This window comes from Narcine bancroftii, chromosome 7 (genome assembly GCF_036971445.1).
Source record: "Narcine bancroftii isolate sNarBan1 chromosome 7, sNarBan1.hap1, whole genome shotgun sequence".
NCBI classification, from domain to species: Eukaryota; Metazoa; Chordata; class Chondrichthyes; order Torpediniformes; family Narcinidae; genus Narcine; species Narcine bancroftii.
This window is the reverse complement of record NC_091475.1, coordinates 28,250,278-28,267,841: the sequence shown is the minus strand read 5'-3', so window position 1 is coordinate 28,267,841 and position 17,564 is coordinate 28,250,278. Positions and strand designations below refer to the sequence as shown.

At 37.5% G+C, this 17,564-nt stretch overlaps 1 protein-coding gene across 5 annotated transcripts in view; it reads right to left on the bottom strand.

The window, feature by feature from the left end:
- Window positions 1-17,564, bottom strand: part of dcaf6 (ddb1 and cul4 associated factor 6) — a 156,190-nt gene that overhangs the window by 13,730 nt on the left and 124,896 nt on the right. For 4 of the 5 annotated variants that reach the window (XM_069889246.1, XM_069889249.1, XM_069889250.1 and 1 more), the window contains 3 exons: window positions 13,018-13,056; window positions 6,920-7,058; window positions 6,668-6,824 (listed from right to left, as the gene is read on the bottom strand). In XM_069889246.1, the coding sequence (XP_069745347.1) occupies window positions 6,668-6,824; window positions 6,920-7,058; window positions 13,018-13,056 (335 nt within the window). The remainder of the gene's footprint in view (window positions 1-6,667; window positions 6,825-6,919; window positions 7,059-13,017; window positions 13,057-17,564) is intronic. The other variant, XM_069889247.1, reaches the window with a different exon arrangement.

Genomic DNA, 17,564 nt, shown 5'->3' with positions numbered 1-17,564 from the left:
CCCACTCACAGGTAATCACTCATGATATACAGATCATTAACACATCAATACAAACTCTCTTAATGTTCATTTCTATATTTTGCAGAAGGTCGTACACAAACAAATACTCCTTTTGCAATTAACTGGAGCAAACAGCAAATTATAGTACCTGGGGGACAGGGTTAAGGCAATCATGGGCTCAGCCACTATAGAGTTAAGTCAATCAGAAGACTGTGTGATCATGGATGATAGCATGCTCATACATAATCCTCAAATTCACCTAACACAATCTTTGCTACTTTACAAGATCCAGGTATTTGAAATGTATTCCATTCACCTGGCCCCTGATCTTGAACTCATCAGTCTTGTGCTTTTCCTATTTCAGAGCATCAAAAAATAATACTCAACACAACTGACACCTTCAGAAGACACACACCATATCACGACAAGTGATCATTTTATTTGTCAGCATTTCTTGACCTATAAAAAATGGTTGACGGACAGGGAATAGAGCCATACCAGAAAGTACGTTTCACTTTCACATGGGACGGTCAATTGAGTTTTTTTTTAAAAAAAGGATTGGGTCCAGCACTAGCTGCTTTGTGTGAAGTTGTACATTAGATTGTACACACACAGACACACACACACACACACAGACAGACACACACACACACTGTAACAGAATATAGATATGTTTTTGGGAGATAAATTGGGGCAGGTTTTTTTTAAAGAATAGGGCACATACAAACATTTTAAAACAGATCTTATTTAAAATACTGGAGCTCTGCTCATGCTAGACATGTCGGAGCCAACAGAGCCTTTGCAAAAGCTTTGGAGAGTGCCCAAGAGACTTCACTAATGGATTGTTGTTTACAAAAAGGCAACTTATGAATTTGTCAGAGCTGCATTCTGTCTGGAGTGGAACTTGCTGTTCTAAGAGCGTCAGGTGGTTTTGCAAACAGAGAGATTCAAACGGGCTTTCTCTCAGAGAGAGAGAGACAGATCAGATCTACAGTGTTACAGTCAGCAGCAGCAATTGGGACTGGAACAGGACAAGCTGGCAAGCTGTGGAAAACCCCATTTGGAAGACGGGTTGTGAGTGCTTATCTTAGCCTGGTGAAACCCCTTGTGGTTCATCCAAGGGGAGGGGACTGGCTGTCTAATGTTTCAATTGAAATAAGGGAAACAAAAAGAAACTCTGAGTTGACCAGAAAGAAAGAGGTCTTCATCTTCAGTTTCTTTGGCAAGACACTGAAGTGGCTGATTAAAAAAGGAATCAGTTGTGTCAGCATACAACAAATCTTTCTCTGAAAACTGACAAGAACCTTCCTGAGCAGTAACCATTTACGTTTCAAGCACCAAAGCCTGGTGAACTTTATAAATGTTACATTCTATGCACTGTATAAGAATTGCCTGCAACCAGTGAACGTGGAGGAATGAGAAATGAGATTGGACTGTGAATCAAAGAACTTTTCTGAACTTACACACACATTACATTCACGTGCGCTTAGACTTAGAAGGGGGTTAAGTTAGGTTAGTTAAGTCAATAGTGATAAGTTAAAGTTTGATCCTGTTTCATGTTTAAAGATAATTAAAAGCAACTTTTATTTAAGGAACCATTTGTCTTGTTGAATACCTATTGCTGCTGGGTTTTGGGGTCCTCCGGGCTATAACAATACACACACACACACACACACACACACATACACATATAGACACACACATATACACACACACACATACACACACACACATACACACACACACATACACACACACACACACACATACACACACACACATACACACACACACATACACACACACACATACACACACACACACATACACACACACACATACACACACACACATACACACACACACATACACACACACATACACACACACACATACACACACACACACACACACACATACACACACACACATACACACACACACATACACACACACATATACACACACACATATACACACACATAAATACACACACATATATACACACACATATATATATACCTTTGGCTTGGCTTCGCGGACGAAGATTTATGGAGGGGGTAAAGAGTCCACGTCAGCTGCAGGCTCGTTTGTGGCTGACCAGTCCGATGCGGGACAGGCAGACACGATTGCAGCGGTTGCAAGGGAAAATTGGTTGGTTGGGGTTGGGTGTTGGGTTTTTCCTCCTTTGCCTTTTGTCAGTGAGGTGGGCTCTGCGGTCTTCTTCAAAGGAGGCTGCTGCCCGCCAGACTGTGAGGCGCCAAGATGCACGGTTTGAGGCGTTATCAGCCCACTGGCGGTGGTCAATGTGGCAGGCACCAAGAGATTTCTTTAGGCGTACCTTTTCTTTGGTGCACCTCTGTCACGGTGGCCAGTGGAGAGCTCGCCATATAATACGATCTTGGGATCGTGTTAGTGTGCGTGTGTGTACATATATACACACATATATATATATACACATATATATATATATATATATATATATATATATATATATATATACACACATATATATACACACATGTATATAGATATAGACATATACATACACACACACATATATACATATATATAAAGTATATTTATATATATATTTTAATATATGTGTGTGCGCGTGCGCGTGCGCGTGTGAGCGCGTGCGCGCGCGAGAGTGCGCGTGCGAGAGTGCGCGCGCGAGAGTGCGCGCGCGCGTGTGTTAGTGCGCGTGTGTTAGTGCGCGTGTGTTAGAGTGCGTGTGTTAGAGTGCGTGTGTTAGAGTGCGTGTGTTAGTGTGCGTGTGTTAGTGTGCGTGTGTTAGTGTGCGTGTGTTAGTGTGCGTGTGTTAGTGTGCGTGTGTTAGTGTGCGTGTGTTAGTGTGCGCGTGTGTTAGTGTGCGCGTGTGTTAGTGTGCGCGTGTGTTAGTGTGCGTGTGTTAGTGTGCGTGTGTTAGTGTGCGTGTGTTAGTGTGCGTGTGTTAGTGTGCGTGTGTTAGTGTGCGTGTGTTAGTGTGCGTGTGTTAGTGTGCGTGTGTTAGTGTGCGTGTGTTAGTGTGCGTGTGTTAGTGTGCGTGTGTTAGTGTGCGTGTGTTAGTGTGCGTGTGTTAGTGTGCGTGTGTTAGTGTGCGTGTGTTAGTGTGCGTGTGTTAGTGTGCGTGTGTTAGTGTGCGTGTGTTAGTGTGCGTGTGTTAGTGTGCGTGTGTTAGTGTGCGTGTGTTAGTGTGCGTGTGTTAGTGTGCGTGTGTTAGTGTGCGTGTGTTAGTGTGCGTGTGTTAGTGTGCGTGTGTTAGTGTGCGTGTGTTAGTGTGCGTGTGTTAGTGTGCGTGTGTTAGTGTGCGTGTGTTAGTGTGCGTGTGTTAGTGTGCGTGTGTTAGTGTGCGTGTGTTAGTGTGCACGTGTGTTAGTGTGCACGTGTGTTAGTGTGCGTGTGTTAGTGTGCGTGTGTTAGTGTGCGTGTGTTAGTGTGCGTGTGTTAGTGTGCGTGTGTTAGTGTGCGTGTGTTAGAGTGCGTGTGTTAGAGTGCGTGTGTTAGAGTGCGTGTGTTAGAGTGCGTGTGTTAGAGTGCGTGTGTTAGAGTGCGTGTGTTAGAGTGCGTGTGTTAGTGTGCGTGTGTTAGTGTGCGTGTGTTAGTGTGCGTGTGTTAGTGTGCGTGTGTTAGTGTGCGTGTGTTAGTGTGCGTGTGTTAGTGTGCGTGTGTTAGTGTGCGTGTGTTAGTGTGCGTGTGTTAGTGTGCGTGTGTTAGTGTGCGTGTGTTAGTGTGCGTGTGTTAGTGTGCGCGTGTGTTAGTGTGCACGTGTGTTAGTGTGCGCGTGTGTTAGTGTGCGTGTGTTAGTGTGCGTGTGTTAGTGTGCGTGTGTTAGTGTGCGTGTGTTAGTGTGCGTGTGTTAGTGTGCGTGTGTTAGTGTGCGTGTGTTAGTGTGCGTGTGTTAGTGTGCGTGTGTTAGTGTGCGTGTGTTAGTGTGCGTGTGTTAGTGTGCGTGTGTTAGTGTGCGTGTGTTAGTGTGCGTGTGTTAGTGTGCGTGTGTTAGTGTGCGTGTGTTAGTGTGCGTGTGTTAGTGTGCGTGTGTTAGTGTGCGTGTGTTAGTGTGCGTGTGTTAGTGTGCGTGTGTTAGTGTGCGTGTGTTAGTGTGCGTGTGTTAGTGTGCGTGTGAGAGTGTGTGTGAGAGTGTGTGTGAGAGTGTGTGTGAGAGTGTGTGTGAGTGTGTGTGTGAGTGTGTGTGTGAGTGTGTGTGAGAGTGTGTGTGAGAGTGTGTGTGAGAGTGTGTGTGAGAGTGTGTGAGAGTGTGTGAGTGAGTGAGTGAGTGAGTGAGTGAGTGAGTGAGTGAGTGAGTGAGTGAGTGAGTGTGTAAATTCCGAGGCACAAATGTCAGCAATTCTTAAATTCAGTTAAAAATTTAACAGAGCACAATGACCAGGGAGGGTAGAAAAGTTCAGTGTCAAAAAAAAACGAGGGGCCAAAATTGATGACTTTGAGTCATAATACTGATGTGATTAAAGTTTCAAATTTTTCAGAAATGAACATTAGACAAACTAATTGAGAGCAAAGTAATAGGTGAGTGCTTGAAAAAGATGGAGGGAATCAGACCTTTAAAAAAAAATTAGTATTCATTTGGAATCTCTCATAGTGATATACAGCTGGTCTAGCAAATAGAGTACCCTCCATATGTATAAAAAGTGCTGGATTTTCTACACAGTTAAACCAAAATGTATAACCTTGAATAAAATTTAGAATGTACCCTTTAATCACATGTGAATTGTTTGATTAAAAATATAAAACTGTAGAGCACAAGGTCAAATAAAGCAAAAAAAGTTCTTTGTCCCAAACATTATTGACTAGTAGAGTATTGCAAGGATTTGTTTTGGGACCCCTGCTCTTCGTGTCATTTTCATAAATGACCTGGTGGAAGGATGGGTCAGTAAGTTTGTGGATGATACAATGGTTGGAGGAGTGGTGGATGGAGCTGAAGGTTGTTGAAAATTACAAGAAGATATAGACGGTGCAGATTTGGGCAGAGAAGAGGCAGATGGAGTTCAATCTGGATAAGTGTGAGGTGATGCATTTTGAAAGGGCAAACCAGAAGGCTGAGTACAGGGTTACTTGAGAGTGTAGATGAACAGAGTGACCTTGGGGTCCAAATCCATACATCCCTTGAGGTCGCTGCACAGGTTAATAGGATAGTTAAGAAGTCCTATGGGATGCTGGGCTTCATTAATGAAGGATTGAGTTCAAGAACAGAGAGGTCATGTTGCAACTCTACAAATCTCTGGTAAGCCCACATTTAGAGTATCATGTTCAGTTTTGGTCATTTCATAGGAAAGATGTGGAAGCTATGGAGAGGGTGCAGAGGAGATTTACCAGGATGTTGCCTAGATTGGAAAATGTCTTTGGAGCAAGGTTAGCAGAGCTGAGACTTTTCTCTTTGGAGCATATTAGTATGAGAGGAGACTTAATAGAGGTCTACAAGATTATGAGAGGCATAGATAGGGTGGACAGACAATGCCTGTTTCCCAGGGCGGGAGTAGCAAACACCAGAGAACATGTACAAAGTGAAGGGAGGGAAGTTTAGGGGAGACATCAGGGGTAAAAATTATTTTTATTTTACACAGAGAGTTGTGGGTGCCTGGAATGCCTTGTCAGAGATGGTGGTGGAGGCTGAAATATTAGGGGCATTTAAGAGACTCTTAAATAGATTCATGGATGTATGAGGTAGGGAGGGTTTAGTACTTTTTAAAAAAAGGAATATATGGGTCGGCACCACAAGGGCCTATACTGTGTTCTATGTTTTATTATGGAGGGTGCCGTAACTAACATTAATAGAAATGGGATTTTTTTTTCAAATAAACAAAATTACTGTATTAGGCTCTATTCTCTTTGGACACAGATCCAGACATTCCGTATAGTTATATTTTATTCTGTTATAATCAAGAAATGAGTGTTGTTTACAGAAAACAGAAAAAAGATGTATACCTCCATAAAAACAAATTATAAAACAAAGTTTAGAAGTATAAACTATGAGACAGAAAGATGATTGTAAAGATAAACTTTAAGGAACTGTGCTTATTTCACTTTGTCTTTAGTCTTTTAATTTTTCTCCCCTCCCATATTCCTTTGAATTTAGGGCCAAATGATCAGTAAGGGTCCAAAGAAAATCTACCCCTGCAAATTAATAGAGATCAATCAAGTGTTTTCAGGGTGTTTAACCATTGACACCATCACAGTCTATCCATGTATTTTAGGTTCACTGAATACTCAACCAAAATGAAAACTTTAGGTTCTTGCTTTCTCATAGATCTGTCAAACCTCAGCTCACACAAAGGTACACGCAAAGCAGTTCCTCTTCTGACCAATGCTATAGTTATGAAGATAGTCTTATGCAAGACTCCCTGGAATCTCAGGCAAAGTCTATACTCCAAACTTTCAACTTACAAGTTTACTATCACTGCTAAATGGAATTGGTTTTCTATTGATGCTAAATGGTCAACATACATTCACTGCTCAAAGTAATATCAAGACAAAATGGTTGGAAAATACTCTTCGTAACTTTTTACAATGACATATTGCGTATTCTACATTCAACCCATGACCCCTTTTGATTTATCCTTCTATTACTACAGCAGAATTGGCACCAGTTTATTATTATCCAAAAGATAGAAAGAATATTCCTACTTTAACAGAGGAGGTGACTACTTACTTGGATCAAAAGGATGAGGCTGAAGGCAGTTCACCACATGGTTGTCAGCTTCCAATAACATCAGCAACTCAGCCGTCTGGCGATCCCAGATGAATATGTGACCACAGTCTGAGCCACTAATTACATAATAACTACCCCAGAAGTTGGCTTCTTTGATCTGAACCCAAAGACAGTCAATTATCATTGTGCATTCCAAAAGCAAAAATGCCTTTTTATATTTCTCACAAAGACAGTTTTACAAAATTTGTTTACCATCGTTCTTGAATTACGGTGGCCTTTGTATACCATGTTTATGGTAGGTTTTCTTATGTTTTGAGTCTCTAATTCTTCCATTTCCTTCTTTTCTTTTCTCCTTCTGAACAACTCCTGAATACGAGCAGCTGCCGTACGTCTTAATATCATGCGTTGCAATTCAATACAAGAGTTTAAAATAAAAAGAAAAATTAGTAGCTTACTGAAAAAGAATCAAAGGTAATTATTGATCTTGCCATGTTCTCAATGTTATCCAAAGCAGACATGCAATTTCAAAAATAATTAAATTTTGCAGCAACAACTTATATTAAAAAGATTCTTAGAAGTGTAAAATTATCCCAGGAAATTTTAGGAAGGAGGTAATTAAAGAAGTGGACAGATAACATATTCTTCACAGTGATGCAGATTTTGGGCTCCAATTGAAATAAACTAGTATGATCATCCTAAAAAAGATATATTTTCTCTGAGACGCACAATGTCCACATTATGTTGCTTTTACACAGCAGCATTGGTCAAGCTTAAGAATTGACAGGCATAGAAATCCATCCAGTTATTTCAAGTTGCTCCACATTTTTGGACTCCTCCTTTTCAGACTTTCTGATGAACTCCATAGACAGCAGTTTTTCATTAGTCTTTTAAAGTAACATTAAAGGTTTCTAACAGTGGACAACAAATTTTTTCAACAGGTTTGCTTCCTGAAAAAAAAATGGGGATTATGATAGACAACTTCAAGATGAACACAAAGATAATTTCAGATTTGCTGCATCACATAGGAAGTTGGAGAAAAATTAAATGAACTTTTATTGAATTTAACATGTTTAATTGCATATCGATGCTGACACATTGCGTTAGTTGAACTGACCTAAAATGTTCTGCCGTTGATTTTTGTTTGTACTCAGCATCTGATGCCTCGTGTCAATGTCCAACAATAGTCGGCCAGAATTGATGGATTCCAGTTGCCCTGATACCACTTTTCCATGGTCGCAACGTCCTGGTGAAACCTTTCACCATGTTCATCACTGACTGCACCAAGATCAGCAGGGAAGAAGTCCAATTGCGAATGCAGAAAATGAATTAAGTACACTCACTATGCTATTCCCTGAAGAACATGTGCATCAACATGCGTTCAATCAATATTAATGTAACGCACAGCACCTATATCCGTGAGCTGCTTTTATCACCTGTCTGTATCTATCCTGACTAAGCATGCCCCAGGCCGAAGACAACATTTGTATAGCACCTGCACTGAGGGCATGCCCAGGCATGCTTGGACTGACCAAAACAGCTTGCCATGTGGGCAATATACTAGTAGACAAAAATATATTATGAAATCACAAAAATAGGTTATATCTAAAAAATGGTATGTGATTGGGAAAGTTTGAGGTAATTTTCATGATCAGCAGGCCAAAATCCATAAAATACACCCAAAAGCATTCAGGAAGCAAAATTTTCGTTGTCCAGTGTTATTGGTTTCAACAACTTTAGGCAACATGGTTAAAATGCCACTTAAAAAAAAAAGTTCTCAATTTTCATCAGTTAGGACAAGAGTGCGGGTGAACCACAGTTAGATATTCTGTTATTCAATGCAATGTTAGTTAACGCTTCAATCAGGAAAAAACTGAAAATTTCCTATTTTGACAATAGAACTGCTTCATATTGATTTTTAAAAAAGTGTTTATTGTAATTTTAGCTTCAGAGTATTTTTGACTATTAAGAACTTTTAAACCATTGTGTGAAGTCGGGAAGAATCATAAGTTAATTTGCGCACACATCCCATAAAGAGGCAAGGAGCATCGTGATAAGTAGCCACACAATGGAGTTAGATGGGATAGTCTCGAGATAAATATTGCCCCAGATCGCAGAGTCTGCCACCTTTTGAACAATGCTACCCCCTGAACATTCCAGGCTGAAAACATGGCACCTCATCAAACAAGGCATGGACGATTATGTGCATCTGCTCGAGGTGCAGACATTTTTATATTATTTTATAACATTAAATGTTATAACTCGGGCAGTTTTTAATTCTCTTTCAAATTGATAGCTATTTAGTAGAAAACCTTTTAAATTATAATCATGGGTTTGATAAGAGACAAAGGCTCTGAAGATACTTTATGAAGCAGGCTCAGTATACTATTGGAGATGCCTGGTTGCTGAGATCTCACTGTACCTTTTTGGTGCAATGAGTCATCTATATCAGCCCTCTGCATCTGGCCCAGCTAACAGTGAGTTAGGGACTGCAGATAACAAGTCTGGGAACGAGAAAATCCAGGATGATTTGTAGCACACAGCGCATCTCGCCGACAAAGTGCAGTGCTCTGATACCACGATAATGGCCAAATTGGGTTTTATTTTTGCTCCCTCAATGAATGAGAAGGAGGACAATAAATAGTGGTATTGTGAGACTGGGAACTTCTATAGGTACGTGGGGAGTCAGTGATTGGGACGACTATCATGTAATTTGGATAAAGCAAAAACAGCAGTAAAAACAATTGAATTGTTTGGTTTAGAGATAATTATTCTTTGGGTGTGTGTCTGGACAGGAGATAGGCTGAAGAATGGTGAAAAACTGGCAAAGTTATGCAGGTGGAAGTAGGTTTCTTAATGATGATGACATTATCGGTAAAACAAACTTCAAATCAAGGCATAGTTGTCAGCAGATGGCTTCAAATTGGAACAGTGAACACAGGGTCTGGTTCAGAACGGAGGTTAAGGAACTAGGGACAAAGGTTAGAAGGTGACAGCTTCAGTATTTCTAATGTTTCAAAGTTCATCCAAGTAATTGAGTTACCTTATGAACCATTGCTGAGGCATGGATCAAAACTTTATTCAAATATGGATTAAGATTTGGGTAGAACAAGCTTTCAGGGACTTGGTATGGAAGGGATAAATCACATCGACATTAAGTGCAAATGCAAAACCAAACATATTGCTTTAAATTCAGCCACTGTGAGGGTTTACATGGCTGGATACAAGCTCTTCAGGAGTATTCATGGAACTTGATACACGAACAAACAAACAATAATGTCAATGCCAGAGAAAAGCTGTTCTGTGTGAAGCCTAGAGCCTTCAACCAATCTCTGTGAAACCATGTGCCATAGTCAAGGCAGAGTATGACCAAAGCATAACATTTCAATCTAACATTCTACGACTTGCACTTTTCTATTCCTAGACCTCTATCTACTAAATAAACAGATTACTACTAAAGGATCTCTTTCAATTTCACTCTAGCCAGTTAACTGTCTTCTATAAATGAAAAGAGTTTCCCTTTCTTTATCCAATGTGCAGTAACTTATAACCACCTGGAGATTTTACCTAGCTACCCTTGCTTCTCAACCTTCATATCGATCTGCTTGGTCCCCATGGTTTGAATAATTTTAATCTAAGTTGTTGATGTAATTTACCAGTAGTTGGAGTATTGTTCCAACTCTTGTAGCTTTTCATTCAGTACATTATCCTCATCTCAATGTCACTCAGCGGTAAGCTGAAGAAAATGCTCCTACCTCTGATAATTTAATTTTTTAAATAATCATACTTGGGTAAAACTAAAGCTGGTTTCCTGGCTAAAGCTAAACTTGTTTGTAATTTTCCCAATTAAAACCATATTTGCCACACAAACATTTACTGAGCTATTAACAATCCATATGTGTACTTCTCTCTAAAACAAATATACATAGTTACAAATTCCACACAGATAACACCAAGATATGATGATAATTATATGATATTTCCCTCAAGTGTAAATACAATTTACATTGAAGGACTTTTAAAACTAAGGTTTGATAGAGCAAAACTTTCTTATTCAATTTAACTATTTGCATTCATGAAAACAAGATACAATATAGATTAGAATTTTACTATGACCATTGCTTGGGTTTTATTTTATGAAAAGTAAAAAATTGTCATGGCCCAGTAAGATACTGGTATTCAACTGAAAATCAAAAGTCATCAACTGCAATTCTCTCGACCTGTGCTGCAAATGGATGGTCCAAAATTACCTGCAAATGTTTATTTGTTAAACTATTTCATGCAAACGTTGTCCAAGATGGCATTAGTATCTTTCTTTTCCTCTGATCATTTTCATGTTAATAATATGCAAGAAGATAAACCATAACTAACAGAGCACAAGGTGCACATGCCTTTAAGGTAATGAAAATATGCAACAGGCAGTGGGGTTAAAATAAACAAGCTAGTATACAAGTTGACCAATTAAGATTGAAGAGACTGTATTCCTTCCCTCACCCCTCCACAAGCACATCCAGGCCAAAAACAATCAATCAAGGGATGGCTTAATAATGATGATATTATACCTGCAGAGGTTGACTCGGTTCTGAAGATTATCAATAATTTGGCTTTATTTTTCAGGCTTTTCATATTGACAGAATGTTTCTCCTCGTAAGAGAACTCGGGTCATTTGCTTTAGAATACGATGTCACTCAAATAGAAAGATTTGTTTTCTTAAAGTATTGTGATTTTTTTGGAAGTCAGTACCCAAAAGAGGTGCTGAGGCTGAATTATCGAATTTATTCTTCGTCAAATTGAGCTGATTTTTGGTTCAAGGATTGTAGGGTACAGATAGGAAAGTGAATCCTAGACTAAGTTCATTTTAAATATAAGCTTACTAAATGGCTCAATGAGACATATGGTTAAGAATTTTGCCATATCTGTGAATTCTACAATGTTTATAACAATAAACATCATCATCCTGCTCTTGCCTTCTAAGAGAACACCAGAGTTGAGCCCAGCCCAGGGATCCATCTCTGACTTCATAAATGACTATTCAATGGGTGATCATTAAAACTCGTGTTATGCTTCCTAACATCTTATTCCTGATAATGGTATTATATTTATAAAAGAGGTTATTTAGATGACTTTACAAAATAATATTTCCTAACAAAAAAGAGAAATAGCACAACAGGAGCAAGGGAACCAAAATGTGAGATGTACATTTGAGTTAAACTCTATTAAACCTCCATCAAAATCCAGTGAAACCAAAAATTTAATCAGATAATGAAAGGAGATATTTTAGAACATTGTTTTCTAGACAATAACTTTGCAACAATACTGATGACTAATAGCACATGATATCTTTTAGAGGATTGGCAAATAAACAGAGTGATGTTGATCTGATGTAAAAGACAGGGATGTAAAATACACAATAGAGAAATCAGAGATGGGTAGGTTGAGCTTATATACAGATTAAATTCTCCAAGGAAGAACAATTCTGTATAGTGATGCTAAATAGCTTGCATCTAAATATACTCTGGCATACATGTGTATTTTTTGAAGTTTCTTAAGTAGAGAAAGTTAACACAAATTGTACAATTATTCTGGAAAACTTCTTCATTCTATTTCAGATGCAATCTTAGCTTTCTACTGTTATTTCGCCTTCCATTTACGTTTTGATCTTTATATTTTTTAAGCTCAAATTAACAAAGTCTATTCTTCAAAATTAAAAAAAAAATCCCCAAAACAGAATCTGGGATCCAAATCCAAATATTGCCAATAAATGGTTTTTTTCCCCCCAATGATCATGTATAGCTGAAAGGAAGAGAGTCCAAGCAGTCTCATCAAACATCTGTTAAACTAATTCACAAATCCAGAATTAGTTTTAGATTCATACAGATGAAAGAAAATGTTCTGTTTTATGTGCTGGGCTTAGCATGCAGAGGTGTAATTGGGAATTCATTCCACTGGTGTGGAGATGGACGTGGCAATTCTCTCTCATAGAATTGGCAATAATAGCAAATACTTAATACTATTTCATAGCCTGTCTGGAATTTTACCAGACATAAAATCACCAATCTATACAAGATCAATCAAATTGCCAGAATTGGAGCCAAAAATATTACATGGGCATCTTAAATGCTTAATTTCCAACATTGCCATTGAAAATAACTTTCCCTAAATCTTCAGATTTTTATTGTTTGTTAAATTATATCCATCCAAAAATACTTTGCACCATCTTTCCTCACCTTAAATAAAACATAGGCAGGAAAAAGGAGCACTGTCTCTTCAAGAGTAATCATGGGTTACATGAGTAAAATATAGTTTTAACTGATAAATTCCAATCTTCAGTATTGTTAAGTAGATAGAATTACCTCATTCTATCACCCACTGCCATTCCTCTGAAAGTAAATCTATCAGGAGAAAAAGAATAAGGGCTCAGGTTATAAACAAGCAGCCTGGGGTATCATAAATCTGATGCCACATTTCCAGAACCCTGTCAACATTATTGGAATTAAACATTTCAAATATCTTCTTGAGCAACAGTTTAACTGTTGTGTCAATTTCAACATTCTAACTTACATTGTCATTACTAAATATTACCATATGAATAATGTTTTCAAAATATTCATGCCCAAAGCTGCAATGCCAGCCCCAATTCTTGGTTTCTTAAAATATAATAGATCAATGTAAACATTTTGATCAACATTTAACTAGCTCAAACAGAATAACTTACTACTTCTTGTAACAGTACAATAGTTTATGATTTGGTGAACAAATCAATCCTTTATTCATAAATTTTCCATCTCAAATTTAAATTTTTGCACTTGTAACTCAGCCTCATCAGCCAGCCCCTAAAACAATTGGTATGACTGTTTAATTGGGATAAAGATAATGACTTCAAAATATTTAAAATATTAATGACATTATAATTGAAAGATTAATGAGTTTAGCTTTTCAAGAGACATTTACAGTTCAGGCAGACATCAAAGTGCACTTTATTGTTTGTTTCTAAATAAATTTAGTACATAATAAAATTTTGGTTGTTAGATTATATTTTCTTTACTTATTTTCATGTATAAGTTTTTTTAAAACTCACAAAATAAAAATATATTGGACCATTTGAAAACTTGAATCTTGCCTATTTGAAGTACTGTAATTAAAAACCTAGTCAATGCACTGGACCTGTACTTCCATTATTCACTGCTTCTTGAACAAATTTTCAGTGCAAATATTCATGGCTTGCAATTAGAAAACATGAGGCTAGTACATCTGCAAAAAAAAACTACACAAATATCTTTCATATACTACTAATTTATTTACACTCTGAAACATTGACTGACATAAAACAAAAATCAAACATGTTGTTTTTGTTTTAAAATAATTATACGAAGAAAATTGCTAATGTAGTTAAGATCAATCAGTAGGTGAAAAAGACTTTTACATCATATACAAATGTTACACTATGAAACATTTGCTTGTTTTTTGTGCAGTGGTCCAACCTGGACGATGCTGGGCATCAGTGAGGGTTTAAAAATATTAAGGAAATTTAATTGGAAACATCACAAAAATATAAAAGTGGACGAAGTCATTATTGGCTTCTTGGTTGTCATAGCCAATTGTTTACTGGTAGTCCTCAAGAAATACTGGGACAACCCCATCTCTTTGAAGAGAGTGCCCTTTTACATCATCATGTATTTATAATGGAGGGTTTGGAATTTTGGTACTTTACTGAGGGTAAACAAGTTGGACCTTCATTCAAAATGGTTTGATTCAAGAATCAACCATCAAATTGCCCATCCATTTAACCAATGCTCCATTATTAAAAATTGACAAAATTGGTGTGATTAATTTTAATCTCAAAATATAGCTCACTATGTCCTACTGGCATTCAGATACTTATTAACAATTTTAACAGCATATCCAATTACAATATTGCAAAATTAATTTAGCTATCTGCCAGTTTTTTATCTTTAGGAGAAGCTAATTTGCCAGATATTCAAGTATTTTGTACTTTTGCAAAAAAAAGACAGGTCATCTTAATATCTAATTGAACATCCATGTTTTCCATGTAAATGTGAGGAAATGGAAAGAAGAAATAAAAAAATGGAAAAACAACCTTAAAAAATATTTGTCCCTCTGAATCCTCTGCTTGTTTAAATACAATTGAACAATCAAAGCAATTGGCCTCTTCCTACTGAAATTAGGACATATTTTTAAAAAAGCATCTTCTGAGGCAGGTTTAACAAGGTCTGAAACCTCTTAATTTAAGAGGTTCAATGTACAAAGCACCACCATTAGTAATATATGGATTGAGAATTTAATCTTATGCTGAGGATATTTTGAAAATATTCCAGAGCAAATGTAATCTTTCATAAGCAGGAATTTGCTTTCACACCACCACAATGCAAAGCTACTACAGATAACACTGTATGATTTCACTACAGGTTCAAGAGATCTGATTAAGATCAATCACAGGAGCAAAAGTCCTTTTAAATTGCAGTGTGCTAAATATGTCAATTCAGTCTGGAAAATCAATCTAAATCAGGCTCGGTCTTCTCTCGAAGTTTAACTGATATTTACCCTTGTTAAGTCTTTTGAAAGATCATTGCATTAAAAAGGAATAGGCAAAGATGAATCTTTCCTGCCAACAAAACCTACTTTTTTTGTTCCTTGTAGAATTGTCATAGAAAGCAGCTATTAATCTGAATACCAACTGATCCCATATAACCATATAACTGTTTACAGCGTGCAAACAGGCCACGTTGGCCCTTAAAGTCCACGCCGGTTCACTTGAACAATGCAACAGATTCACTTCTTCCTGTAAAGTGGAAAATCTTAATGAAGTTAATTCTCAGAAATTGTTAGTTCCAGCAGGATTCGGAGTCTGCAATCGAACCTTTAACCCAAATTTTCTCTTTTAGAATGTCAATGAGACTTTAAAGCAATTCCTTCATATTCTGCAAGTCTGCAAGTAAAATTAACAATCCTCCACGCTCCTGAAATAAAAATGGAAAATGCATAGCAGGTCAGGCAACACCAAACCCAGTATAAAAGTATGTGGTTAATGATCATTTAATGAAGAGATGTAAATGCTGAACTGAAATCGTGAAACACAATGCTGGAGAAACTCAACAGGTCAGAGTACAGAAGTTTCTCCAGCATTGTATTTTTTATTCAATCACAGTGTTTTCAGGTTTTGGTCTGAAATTATACATTCTGTTTACAGCATCAAAAACAAACCAGAGACACGACCGAACATATAATCATTCTCAGGCACAATTATTAATTACAACTTGCATGCTGGAAAGTAACAGAGCAATCTGCAGTTTTAACGTGTTTACTTCTCCCATACTCCAATCTTGAAAATATCCAGCATGAGAAATGGGCAAATATGAATGTGCACCATGGGGAGAAAACAACATTTACTTGACAGTAGATATCAAGTCAAAAAACAGATGATGTCAGGACAGAGAAAATTTAACAAGTTTGAGGTTTTTTTTCTAGCTCTGAACCTTTTCCACTCACATACCACTTTAAGTAATTGCTATACCCCCTCCATAAATCTTCGTCCGCGAAGCCAAGCCAAAGATAACATAAGTGCTCTGTGAGTAGTAAGTAATTGCTTAAGGTGGGATGTGAGTGGAAAGGTAAGGTTGAGAATCACTGCTCTAAATATTTCAAGGGCACAAGACATTTAAATCCAGTGTAAAATCATTTCTCTTCCTAAAAGCAACATTAAGTTGGGAACAATGTGAATGTCTTAAGCACGTGGCTCTTAATTGGTCATGTGTAAAATACTTCATGTCATATGGCTTGCATTTTTGGAGAACAAAATAAAAATACTTCATAATCTTTTTCCTAAAGGCTGAATTTTTTCTATACTAAAAACTTTACATGGGAGAGTTACCCAAGGTTGCATAGTTTATTCCCAAGGTCCGTATATCAACAGGATGCTTTTGTTGTGGTCCAGTCAATAAGACATCAAAGGAAACATCGCGTTCAAGCTATTGGTGTTGAAATCAAGATTGCTTCTTCTGAAAATAATAAACTTGGACATCTTTTCAGAGTGTGCAAAAAGTTGGTCTTCAGTGGAATATTCCAAAAACTTAACTTGCTATTAGAAAACAGTTTTGCATGTAAGAGACCAGAATGATAACTATTTTTCTCATCAAATGCAAATATTTTGTCACTTCTTGCTGAAGTTCCTGAGTTGAGATATCAGGCTAAAACAAAATCAACATTCAGGAATAAAATTACCTAAATGTCAAACATATGAAAGGAAATGAAGGGAAAATTCACCCTAACCCCTGAAAGTATCAGGTTAACCTCACCTTATTGTCGGACTCAAGGAAGGTAATCTACTGAGTTGCAAAAGAAATTACAGAAAGCACATACAATCAATACTTTGACCAAATTATTCTCCTCTTGTCCAACAAACACTTTCTAGCAATTTATGCCACTTGCTTGATCTCAATTTTTTTCTTGCATTAAATCTGTGAAATCAGGCACTGGACAGAATCGACTGCCATTGAATATAGTTCCTCATGCTAATAGCCTAAGTTTTATCTTCTCTATACTGCAGGCAGAAACATTTAGGATGATGGTAATTAAGACATCTCCCAGATTACAATTATGCATCAAGCCAGAAGATCTTGTTTCATTGAGGACTGCATGAAGACATGATTGGAGCAGTATCATGTCACACATAAAATTATGGATCCAAACTGGTGAAGATGCAACACAGATACATATATACCACACAGCAGAAACAACAAATAACTGTCAGAGCTAAATGATCTTATCATCAACAGATCGGATGATGATGGACAATTACACAGGAAACTAGAGGATGAGACTTAAGAACTTCTCCACCTCAAAACAAAATTGAACCATTCACAAACATATTCATCCAGAACTG